The 12,787-nt window shown below is 47.2% G+C and overlaps 1 protein-coding gene across 1 annotated transcript in view; it reads right to left on the bottom strand.

The window, feature by feature from the left end:
- Nucleotides 1–853: 853 nt before the first annotated feature.
- The window catches only part of Cd9 (CD9 molecule), a 32,106-nt gene continuing 20,172 nt past the window's right edge, over nt 854–12,787 (bottom strand). Inside the window, exons 2-8 of the mRNA XM_026403262.2 lie at nt 12,634–12,736; nt 6,313–6,410; nt 5,488–5,562; nt 3,970–4,068; nt 3,731–3,820; nt 2,572–2,655; nt 854–1,319 (exon numbers count right to left, since the gene is read on the bottom strand). Coding sequence (XP_026259047.1) covers nt 1,254–1,319; nt 2,572–2,655; nt 3,731–3,820; nt 3,970–4,068; nt 5,488–5,562; nt 6,313–6,410; nt 12,634–12,736 — 615 coding nt within the window. The 3' untranslated portion in view covers nt 854–1,253. The remainder of the gene's footprint in view (nt 1,320–2,571; nt 2,656–3,730; nt 3,821–3,969; nt 4,069–5,487; nt 5,563–6,312; nt 6,411–12,633; nt 12,737–12,787) is intronic.

Here is a 12,787-nt window from a genome sequence, read left to right on the forward strand (position 1 = left end):
CACTGGGTTGGTCCTCTCAAATTTGCCAGGCCAGGCCAGGTCTGTCTGGATCTGGATCCTTGCAAGTAGTGCAGATTCTGCCCTGGGATACGATCGGATCCTGCCTGCATTTCCACAGGGGAAGCAGATGGTTTGGGGAAATCCAATTTAAAAGGAAAGAAATCCAATTAGCTCTCCAGGGGTCTGATGGTGAAGACTTGAGTAGGGACAATTACATTAGATACTCAGGCCTACAAAGCCAGCTTGATGGCAGAGGATGATGGGGTGGGAAATACCCTCAGGTCACTTATCCCTGGGTGGGTTTACAGCATAGTTGAATAAAGTCCTTAGACTCTTAGATCCCTGGCTGGGACCCACGAATATGCAGCTGACTATCTCTGCCTTTGGACCTTCCCTGTTTTTCAGGCTGTTTCTGCAACTTACATAAAACCCATGAGTGCCCCATGCAGTGGCACATGCCTGTAAATCTCAGCTACTCAGGAGGCTGGGGCAGGATGATCGTAAATTTGAAGCCAGCCTGGGCAACTTAGCACGACTTTGCCTCAAAATAAAATAAATGAAGAAAAGGGTTGGGGAGAAAGAAAAGGATTGAAGAAAAGCTGAGTGGTAGAGCACTTGCCTAGCAAGCACAAGGCCCTGGGCTCAATCCCTGAGCCCCACCACCCCACCAACTATCTCATTAATCAATCCATGCCTTGATTTCTTCACTAGTAAGTAGGGAGACCACATCTTCCAATGACTTCTCATATAAATGCAGTTAAATAGTAGTTGAAAAATGTTTGAAAATTAAATAGCTCTTTAAAAAAAAATTAAAGGAAGCAAAAACCAAAAACCAGTCCAGGATATTGTCATAATCTTTTATTATGTATCAAATTGTCTGTAATATAAGTTACAACCTGATTAAATTTGATAGATATTTTTATCTATTTAAGACAAAAAAATTCTCTTTATGTACAATATCTTTTGTCTAGAGTCTAGCAAATATAGTACCTTTCATTGCAGGATTTCTGCTTAACATACAAGCAAAAATAAACAATAACAACAAAAATATAAACCAAAGCAAACCAAACCCCCAAATCTCTGAACTACAAATGTCAATGTTGAATAAAGCATTAAAATGACAAACACAGAATAACTTTTGTTTAGAAATGCAGAATGGATACTAATGTTAGTGGCAAAAAAAAAAAAAAAAAATCAAACTCCCCCCACAATCTTTGGGGGTGGATTTTCCTGCTCAGGGATGTGAGCTGACTCTAGACCATCTCGCGGCTCCTGCGGATAGCACAGCACAAGATCATACTGAAGATCATGCCAAATATCTGGAAGACAGAAGAACAGGGTGGTTTTGTTTGAGGGAAGGCAGAGGAGCAGGGCAAGACGTGAGCCATTCAGTTCAAGACAAATGACAAGGGGAATGATGTCTATGAAGTCAAATGAGTTAAAGGGTGCTGAAGCAGGAGAGATGAAGACTAGATAAAGGGAAGGACTGCTGAAGGACTCCTGGACTCAAGGAATTCTGAGAGTTGGCCAATATAAGCAGCACAAGTATTTTCCCTGGAGAGCTTTCAGGATAAGACCAATAAGCCCAGAACAAAATTCAATGCTCAGATTCTAGATATTTCAATACTAGACCGTACAGGTTAGGAATTTTCTTTGTGGGGCTGGGGATAAAATCTGGGTCCTTGTGAATGCTAGGCAAGTGCTCTCCCACTAAAACACACCCTCAGCCTGAGACCACTACTTTGCTTTCATCTTTGTGTATCTGTGTTTAAAATTCTATTTTTAAAGGTGTTATTATGTCTTTTTACTGAAGTGCTTCAAGCTTTCTTGGCTGCAGACAAGGAAGCAAATCACCACCCAGAAAGGAAGCCATTTTTTTTTTTTTCTGGGGCCCTGTTTGCAAAGGGGCAGAAAGAAGGGTGAAGCAAAAGATTCTGGGACTTTGAGTGAGCCTGGCTGTCCCAGGGAGGCCTGGGGTTTTCATCACTCCTCCATGAGGGAGAGAAGGCAGACAGCGGACCTTGAGGTCAGCCCTTAATGGTTTCTAGGGGCTGATCAGCAGGGAAGTGGAATACTTGAAGCTTTCAGTCTTCCTGCTGGCTGTGCACCTTTGGAAGCCCCTCAGACCATGGAAGATGAAACACTTCTCTCCCGTGGCTTTTCTAGTGAACAGATTTTTTTTAAGAAAAAGACAAACAGGTACACGATGACATATGTCCCCAGAGCAGTGGCACTACCACTGCCTTAAGGGCAAGAAGAATGAATTCCAGAAATACCCAGAGTTCAGACTGTGGATCCTTCATTCATGAGCTAAGAGGCCTTGATCAATTTAGTCAACCTGTCCACTTCCTTTTCTTTGCAGTGATGCGATTGAACCCAGGGCCTTGCACCACTGAACTACACCCCCAGCCCTCTAATATCTAGTAATAAAATGCAAATATTAATAGCACCCCCCTTGCAGGGTTACATTATTAAGTATGATTAGTCAAACCGTGCCCAGTCAGAGCAGGTGCTCCATAAATGTCATCTACTCCGAAAGCCAGCCCCGCCCTGGAGGACTCTGCCACTCACCATCACCACTGCGATGCCGATGCCCACTGCACCAATGATGTGGAACTTGCTGTCGAAGACCTCTTTGATGGCCTCAGGGCAGGACTTGGGGAGGCAAACAAGACCTGGGTCACACACAATCCCCACACTGGGGCACTCCCCGCCTCCTGCAGCACCTGTCTCACATTGGGAGCCCTAGTGGTCAGGGAACAGGCTGGGGATAGGTACATTCAGGGTTAAGAGATGCCCTGGCTGCTGGATGGAAAGGTGACCTGAGAGAGATATGGGAAGTGGTGCCTACAATCTGGGCACGACATCAGGGAAGGAAGGAAGAGGTTTTGGGTTTCTTTCTTCCTTTCAATACTGAATCTTGGGGCACTTTACCGTGTACTACATCTCTAGCCCTTTTTATTTTTTGTTTTGAGACAGGATCTTGATAAGTTGCTTAGGGTTTTATTAAATTGCTGAGGCTGGTCTTGAACTTACGATCTTTCTGCCTCAGCCACTTGAGTTGCTGGGATTATAGGCATGTGCCATCATGTCCAGCTTGAGGTTTCCATTACTGTTATTCTTTTCTCAGTGCTAGGGATGAACCAGGGCTTCACACAGGCTGGGCGCGTGCTCTGTCACTGAGCTACAGCCCCAGGCCCCTGGGGTCTCTTAAAGCAGGCATTCAAGACTCAAAGTCATGCCAGTCCTCAACAGCTGAAGGGCTGGGGCATCAGGGGGCAGTTTTAGGTGCTCAGTGTCCACAGGGGGCTTGAGCACTCTGTGAGTTCTCTGGTCTGGTCTTTGTATTGCTCCCCTTGAGGAAAGGGCCCAGGGCAGGGGAGAGATAAGATGGTCACTCTGGGGCCCTTTTAAGTGGAAGAAATATTTACTTATTTGATTTTTATTTTATTCATGTTTGCTTTTCTTTTTATTATAATTATAGACACCTGTTAATTATACAAATGATGGATTTCACTGTGACATATTTCCATATACGTGTATTTCATGCGCCCTCCCCCCCCCCCCCCCCCGTCTTTGCCTTTTCCTTCCCTGTCCCTTTCCTTTAGAGTCCCTCTTCTTATGAAGCACTTGGATGCCCATCCTCCTAAAGAAGATGGCCACTTCTACCCTTGAAGGACTTGCCCAGAGTGACAGGGCAGGGACACCTGAGGCTTGCTTCTAACTTTACCTTAATTTGGATAGTTTCGATAATGTCCTTTTGGGGGCAGATGTCCATGATAAATTGCTCCACACCTCCAACGACACCACAGCAGTTCAACTGCAGAGAGAAAGCGGGAACGGTGATAAGGGACATGATCAAAAAGGTGATAAGAGGGAGAGGAGTGCTGGCTGGCACACCAAGCACGCTGCAGGCAGGCACCCTCTGAAGACGGGCAGGAGAAGGCGGCAGGTCTGCACTCTACCTACCGCGTAGTGGATGGCTTTCAGCGTTTCCCGCTGGGGCTCGTCCTTGGTCTTGAGCTTGTTGTAGGTGTCCTTGTAAAAGTCCTGGAGTTCCTTAATCACCTGAAATGGACAGACACCTAAAGTGGTGGAGGTGGCTTTTTCACGAACTTCTTCTCAAGCACATGTTTCTTGTTCACACTCTTCAATCTTTAGCCAACAAACTCCCATGCTTGGAAAAATGTCACCAAGTAGACAGAAGCCACTAGCACCGCTTCTCTCAGGGCTTCTGTGGCACCGTTTACCTCCTCTACCTCTCCTAGGAACTCACTCCTGTCATTTTCCTTTTCTTTTGCACAGATTTTCAGTCCCTTTAGCTCCACTTGGTTCCTTCCAGTCTACCTCTTAACTAAATGGAATCTCCTCCCGCTAACAAATTTTTAAAAAGGGGGGAAAAAAAAATCCAACTCCCAACTTGGCTGTTTCCTCAGGCTTTCCTTTCTTTTCACATAGTTGTGACTTTTGGAAAATGACTACCTTTCTGTACGCCCATTTCTGCACATGTAGTGCAGAAGTTGATAACAATCTTTACATCTCATAGGTTATTTTGAGGATTAAATGGGAGAGTCATGTTAAGCTGTTAGCATCGGAGCGAATATGAAGGTGTGTTTTAGCATCATGCTGTTGCACCTGGGTGCATCCCTACTTAATGCACTTCTGTCCCCTCACTTGCACTCAACTGACAGACTAACTTCCAGCATCTTTCATAATTATCCTTTTCTATTTCTAGGACTGCACCTTTTATTGCTTGGGTAGTTCTTTTTAAAAACAAAAACAATAAAATAGGTTCCTGCCTCCAATGTCTCTTCCTTTCCCTTCCCTGCTGAACAAGACAAGTTGGCCCTTCCTAAAAACTGTGTTGATGTGGCCTAGCCTGGCCCCAAACTCTTCAGTGCTCCCTCAGGAAGCCCAAGTTTAGCTTCGCCTAAACCCCTTTTTTGCCTGAAGTCCTGTCTCTATCCACGTTTCTTCTGAAATCCTCTCTCTCATTCAAAATTTAGGTCAGTGTACCCTTCTTCTTGAAGCCAGTAGAGATTCCTCTTTCTCACTCCACCTTTCCAAAATCCCAAGGGACTTCTGGATATAAATCACTCTGCAAAGCTTGCCAAACATATCTTTCTCCCATAATAGATGGCAAAGTTCCTGCAAGTGGGGACCACAGTTTGGGCATCTGTGAACCTTGCACAGTGTTTGGTATAGCACTTGGCTCATGGTGACACCTGAACACGTTTATAGATTAGAGAAAGGAGCAAGGTATCCAACCCATAGAAAGCCATATTTTTTTTTTTCCTTGTAGTACTGGGGATTGATCCCAGTGGTGTTCTACACTGACCTAAATCCCTAGGCCTTTTTATTTTATTTTGAGACAGGATCTTTTTAAGTTTCCCAGGCTGACCCTTCTTCCCTTCTCATCTCCCCCAGCTACCAATTCTCAAATCCACACCATTGTCAGACCCAAGAGATCTTTCGGGAAACACCTACCTCATCCTTGTGTGAATAGCCCCAGATGGCTGCAGCTATTTCAATGGCAAATATCACCAAGAGGAAGCCAAAGAACTAGAAGGCAAAGGGGGACAACCAGGTGAAAACAATCCCAGACAACAACAAGCCAGAAAAATCTAAGGGTGTTTTAGAATGAGTTAGAATGACAACTGTCTGGGGTACAGGCATCTGGCGGCAAAAATGAATGGCTTAGAAGGGGCAGGGAAGGATTTTCCAGACAGGAAGAGCTGTGAGACCTCTGGCAGGAAAAGGCACCCTTCCCAGAGGAAAGCGTGGGCATAGCCCGCCCCCAAATTGGTATTTATAGGGTGTTAGTTAGGAGTTAGTGAACAATAAAATACTACTGCTCACTCATAAAACCCACAAAGCTTTGGGGAAACAGAGGCAGTGAATAAACTCTGTGGATTTTGGGGAAGACTATCAGATTTAGGAACAACAAGAAAAAGCAAAAGTACCTGTGGATTTAGGGAAAAAAAGCAAACGTGGTCCTCAAGAAAGGGAAATACAAAGTCCTGGCATTTAGCTGCCTACGAGAAGTGATAAAATGGGATCCAGAAGGGCAGGGGAGCAATGCCTACCAGCAGGGAGGGCCCGGGTCCACAGACAAGATGGCAGCATGGCCAGGTGGCTGGGGAGGGCCCAGGGAAGGAACACGGGGAGGCCCAGGATAGCTCATGCTGTTTGGGTATCCTTTTTTCCCCACCCCATTCCACCTGTTCAGTGGATTGTAGCCTGCTGAGCTTTGGGGGAGGGAAAAGGGCTAGGAGTGAGGGTGGCCCTAGGGAGCACAGAAAGGAGACTCACCAAGCCCAACATGCACTGGGACTCTTGCACAGCCCCACAGCAGCCCAGGAAGCCCACCAGCATCATGAGGGCCCCAGCTCCAATCAGAATGTAGACTCCTGAGGGGAGGACACAGATGTTAGCTGGGAGGTCCAGATAGCTCCCACAACTCCTTTTCTACACTGTGTGACTCCATGCCTCCTCTCAATCTTTCTGCTCCCACATCAGGGAGAGAAGTTCCCCTTCCTTGACACACAGCCTTCTTTACCTCTGCTCCTCTTTCCTCCCATCCATCACTCTTCCGGATCCTCTTATGACACCTACACTCATACCTTACCCTTTGGAAGGGTCTATTAGCTCCAATATAGCACAAGACTACCCACGGGAACCTTGCTTTCTACTCAGGACACAACCTGGTTGGGTCTGCCAGTGTTCCCAGAGAGATGAGTCCTCTCAAACTAGTTGACACAGACCCTCTACGCTTGGGCTAACCTCCTGGGACTTGGGTGAGTCCCCCACAGGACGCTGGCAGGGCAAGCTCCCAGCAGGAAGAGCTGTGCATAACCAGACATTACTGCTCTGGGAGGCCATTGGGCATGTGTCGTTAGAGACACTCAAGGGCAGATGCTGTCAACCATAAAAATGCCTTGCTCTGATGCAAAGGACACATATGTGGGTGTTAGAAGACCCTTGTTTTAGTTCCAACACTGCTGCTGTTAACTGCAGCAGTTAAGACATTTTTTTTTTCCTCTCTGGACCCTAATTTCCTTCCCTAATTAAACAGGTTGGTTGCTAAAAATTTCAAAAGATTTAGCATACTGAAGAGATCTTACAGTTGCAATGCAGTTGCTCTAGGTTAAGAGTGAAGAGGACTCTTCCTGTTAAGGGGGAGGTGAGTGACACCATTACTAAATTTTCAATTTCAGTGCAATTTCAATGGAGAAGAGCCGAGACAGTGCAGAGGTCTCTACTCTTGCCTATGCCCTGAACAATGCAAATTCCTGGGATAGGGGAATACAGTGGAGCAGCCCTGGCCGCATTCATTCCACAGCGTGCAATGATGCCCAGTGGGCCCGTCCTACGGTAATATTTGAGAAGCCACAGTTGTCCTGGAGGGATGACCCCTGTGCACAAACTCCCACCCTCCTCCCCTAGAAGCCCCATAGAAAAACCAGTAGAGAAGTCAGAGAAGTCACAGAGCCTATTCTCTCCCAGCTTGGGAGGGCTTCTGGCAATGTTGGGAGCACCTATTTACTGAAATCTAGAATGCCTGGGTTTGAAGGCTGGCTCTGTGATCCTGGGGAAGTAGCTCAGAGGTAGAATGGGTGTAGCTCAGAGGTAGAATGGGCGCTTGGCATGGGCAAGGCTGTGGGTTCAATCCTCAGCATTGTACTTCAAGGACTATTGTGAGGATATGCGGAGGCACAATAAATACTAGCTGCTATTAATCTCAATAATACAAGTGTTGGGTAACAATTATTAATAACCACAGTGATGGACTCTTTATACTCGCTGCTCTTTCCCTGTTATTCTTTAACTGAGACCAGAGAGACTTCCTTCAAGTAGGTGCTGAAAAGTAGAGAGATGTAATGTTTTCCCACAATACACAGCAGGATATGCGATGAGAACTCTCGGCAGGTGACACAGTGACTTCACTGTCCCACATCTGCAGCCTGCGCAGGGCAGAGGCTTTGCAGGCAACAGAGCATGCAATCTGCCTGCAGCTGAGGCTTACGGGCAGCACCGAGCAGAATGCACACAGGGAGCGTTTGTGCCTTTCCCTTCTTCCCCACATCTGTCGTGATGTCAAGTCACGTGGGGTTACTGGCAAACCCCATGTTGTATGAATACAGGTATTGTTCCCGTGCACGCCTGGCCCAGACTGGGCAAAGGGACAGATGCAGCTTGTCTTCCAGTCATCCTCCTAGGCAGTCAAATGCAGTTGGGCCACAGACTGGCCTTGGGAAGGCTGTGCAGCTCAGACACAGGGCACTGGGGAGGAGGGTAGCCTCCCTCTGCTCTTGGTCCTAGTATGGGGGCACCGGGAGTGAGGCAGCAGGATGGCCCCAGTTTCTTCTCATCTCACTGGGGCAAGACAGCGAAGGATGAGGTCACTCCTTTGAGCTCCAGAGCAGGGGATGAATAAAGGGGGGGGGGCGGTATTAAGAGATCAAAAGGATTTACAAGCACATAAAACACAGCCAAGTAGGAAAGAATACATAGCCGTGTTTTCTCTCTAAGTCCGTATCCCAGCGCAGAAGTCTGGTGACCCTGGCAGAAGCTGGGACAGTTGGGTCAACAGGAAGTAAATTATGAAAGGGAAGAGCATTTCCCATGCAGAGAGAACGTTCTCTTAATGGGTCTCTGGGTTAATATTAAATATTTATTCCACAGCTCTGCAGAGGGAGATTTGAAAATAAAGGATCTTGGTTGGCTTTAAATCTTTCTTGGACAGCTGAAGATCCAGAGGTCCTTGCATTAGCCCCTTTTGGGTGGGGGTGAAAACCAGCGGCCCTCAGGCTCCAGCGTGGCCCATCTGTAAGCAGGGAAGTTCACCCTCCCAAGCAGACATGGAACCACGCGGCAGGGCTTGGCGTGCTTCTTAAAGGGACTGTCTGTCCAGTGCTTCCCTTTCAGAAAGCTACTTACAGTCTGAACCCAAGCTTGTTAGCAGAGGCTGGTAATGAGAAATGACAAAGTGTTCCCCTTTATAAAGCAGTGAATGTTAGCTTTCTGTCTGACTCATGGAAAAAGTTGTTCGTCACAGGGCTTTCTTGAGCATTACCATGTTAAATTGCTTAAGGGTTGTTTGTTTTGCTTTTTTTTCAGGCTGACATTATAGGCCTAGACAAAAAAAAAAAAAAAAAAAAAAAAAAGAGACTGGTGTGGCAATGGCATGAGTGCCAAGGTGTCCTTTACATAAGAAACAGGGCATTCTTTCCCCCTGTCTCAGGGCTCTCAGTTCAGCTCAGGCTAGAAGAGCACACATCAGTCTCCTACATGGCCTTAATCTACCTGGCAAACAGCGTTTCTCACTTCTGTTTGTGGACAGAACACAACTCCACCAGAGCCTTTGGACTCCACTGGCTTAAAACAGTTATTATCTCTAAATAACTCAATTGGGGGTTCATAGACACCCTAACTCTGTCCTTCAAGGCTCTTGATTCCTCTCCCTCTTACGAATGGCTGTTTTCATGAACATGCAGCACAGTGGAATTCAATTTGTTGAGGACGGTAACTCTGTTAGTGAGGCACCTGTGTGCAAGCTGGGCCAGTTTCAGGTAGGGAAAACGAGGCACAGAGCAACCAAATGAAGTGCTGCATGTTCCCCAAACCATCAGGCACCTACCCCTAAGCAGGGGATGGTCCCAAAGAGGGGTGGACCTTCATGGCCTCTAGATGGAGCCCCCCTGGATTCCCTCATTCAGTGGCCACGGTTCTGGAAGGACACCAAGGAGTTAAGAAGAGCCGCTGGCCTGAGACCAAAAAAATGAAGTTCCCCAACATGTTTGCAGCCTGGGATTATGGATACTGCTGACGGGCTGAATCTCCCAGGGCCTGAATTGGAGAGAAGGCCCATATAAGGTTGTCAGCTGTTCTGGACTTACTATGACCTGTTCTGATCGTTGGAAAGTGTCCCCCCCCCCCACCCCCTGGCTTCTTTGCCTGGTTACGCACTCTTTCTCTACATTGTAAACTGTGCCCCTCTGAAAGGAAAGACACCCTGGGTCATTAGGGTTTTCTTAAGAGTCAGCTACATGGTGAAACTGTGGGTGGCCCTGCAGACAGTTATGCCACAGTGCAAGGGACAGTCACCCCATGATGTCAGGACAGCAGCCAGGGTGTAGCTGGCACTCTTAGCTCATCTGCTGGGAGGGAGGCTATGAGTTCACACACAAGGCTGGTCTCAGCCCAGTGGGGAAGGGGACACAGAGAAGCAGCCTCCTTGGCCCTTTGCCCATGGATAACAATTATTCAGTTTCCCCAAGTATTCAGTGACAGACACAAAGGTAGGACCCAGCCAGAGGCTGAGCTTGATGATATTCTAGTGTCGCTTGCCCTGGTTCTTGGGAGTCTAGAAGCAGAATCTTCTTCAAGATTCATAGACCTGTTTTGCAGGCAAGCAGAGCTAATGCAACAGCAGCTCCTAGACCTCAGGTAGGGAGTGCTGTGCCTCTGGAATTATGTCTTTAAATAACCTTCCTGGTCACTTCAGGTAGGCCCACTGGCCACCAAGGACTCCTGTAGTGACCCGCAGGATCTGAACCTTTGGAGCTTTTGGAGGCCAGCCTGGCTCCTGTCAAGCAAGGCGTCAGGAGAGTGTGGTCATCACATCTGGTGTGACTTTCCCACCTGTGTCCCACTGGCTAGGACCACTGGAATGTGGGTGCTTCTCCCCTGATCACAATTTGTGTGATGTCAAAGAACCAAGAGAACCTCATTCATCCCCATCAAAGGGAAGCGTTCAGTCAGTGCAGATTTTTTTTTTTTTTAATTACTGCATGGGGAGTTCCCCCACAACCTATACAGAGAATCCAAGAAGCAACCCAGGTTTGAGCTTCACTCCTGCCTTTTGAAAACCATGAGCTTAGATAGCTATTCGAGCCTCTTCATCTGTGAGGTGGGACCCATTCCCTGCTCCTCGCAGAGTTATGGGGATGCACCTGGGTCACCGTTTAATAGTAGGTGTAGGATTGTGAATGACACACTAGGAAGGGGCTCAAAAATGCCAATACCCTCCTCCCACATCTAAAAACATGTGGAATTAGCCTAAGAGTTCTGAGTCATCAAAAGGAAATCCGGGGTGGTTGGGAACAGCCAGGACAATGCGAGAACCTTTTCTGGGACACACATGGGAAACCTGTGGGGCTTTTGCTTAGGAAAACGCCCTGAGGTGCTGTATGTTCCTGCTCAGGGCTCCCTCGTGTGCCATGGCAAGGAGTGTGAAGGATGTCCCCTTAGTACCACACTCCCTGCTCCTCTGTGCAAGTGTCCCCTCTGGTCCCCACCCCCTCCTGCTCTACAGGGTGGCATTCCAAGCCTGCCTCAGACTCACAAAAATGCTCTGTTGCTAAAACAAGTCAGGGCACTATGGAAACCTGCTCCCTAAAAACTGTGTGTATAGTTAAAAAAAAAAAATACATTGGGCTTTTCTTCGACTTAGTTCTTTCTGACAATGGGAACCACACCCAAAAAAACCCCCAGCTAACAACAATGAAAAGCAGGAAAACTATTCACAGAGCTGGGGCTAGGCAAGCAAATGCGCTGTTTCTAAAGACCCCTTTCCTGCCTAACTGGTTTCAGCCAGGTCTTGGGGAGACGGGCAAGGGAAGGTCAGTGTGACTGGCCAGCCATGGCCATCTTGTTCCTAGAGCCTGGGAGATAACCCTCATCGGTCTGCTTTCTCCGTCTTTTGCAAAAATAACTTTGGTGGGTGGGAAGGAAGTGACCAAACTTACACTTTGAGCCTGATGACATGACATGACAGCATCATCCTAAAAATAGGAAGCGTCTTTTGTTAGAAAATAAGATGGTTCCCACCCCAAACTCCACATGAAGTAGAACCACAGAGTCTGAGTTTACTTAGAAACTGGGAAGTTTCACTTGACAGGCTTTGTCTCCTTTCTCTTTAGAGGACCCGCAACAAGGGAGAGAGAGAAGGATACTAGAAAAAATGCCAAGGAGCTTGTGTGTAGAAAGGATCACACACCCTTCTCCTAAAGGAAAAGCAATTTAGAAAATGACAACAAAATTAAATCAAACACCATGGCATTTACCCAAGCACCAGGGTCCAAAGGACCTGAGTAGAGTCTTTCCTATTGTTTATTAAATGGTTCTGGGGATCAAACCCAAGCTAGGTACATGCTCTACCACCAAGATACACCCCCAAGCCTCCCTTAATATTACCTAGGAATCTGTCTTCCTCTGGGTCTGAGTCCCTATCCAAATAGTGGGGAGAAGGGCCACCCATCCTCTCCTGGTACTGCATAAAAAGGACAAAGGTTTCTGAGTTAGGAAAATGATGAAGTCTAAGAAGACATGTAATTAGAAGAGAGTTATCAGGGATGTGAATGGAGGTTTACAAACCCTCAAGAGCGGTAGCAACTTTGCCAAAGCCAACTGCACATCAGAGAATGGTCAAAATGCCAAACTCAGCCAGCATGAAAAGAAACCACATCAGTTAGATGCAAATTCATGGGCACAACTCTCCACACAAAAACACTGTACAACTTGAAAGGGACAGGGCTGGCTCATTTGGCCTGAGTCTTTCCCAGGTCCAAGTTCCTGGATCCATAGGGAGTCTCCAAAGTTGGAAGAAGCACCACAGTTTTCCCTCCTCACCTGTGTAGAAGCTGGAATGATTAGCTTCTTGCTCGAAGATGCTCTTGGTCTGAGAGTCGAATCGGAGCCATAGTCCAATGGCAAGGACTGCAATTCCAGCAAGCTGCAAGATAATGAAAATGGTGATAATCCTGGCTGCCAGGGAAAACAGTCC

This window comes from Urocitellus parryii, chromosome 5 (assembly GCF_045843805.1).
Source record: "Urocitellus parryii isolate mUroPar1 chromosome 5, mUroPar1.hap1, whole genome shotgun sequence".
Classification (NCBI taxonomy): domain Eukaryota; kingdom Metazoa; phylum Chordata; class Mammalia; order Rodentia; family Sciuridae; genus Urocitellus; species Urocitellus parryii.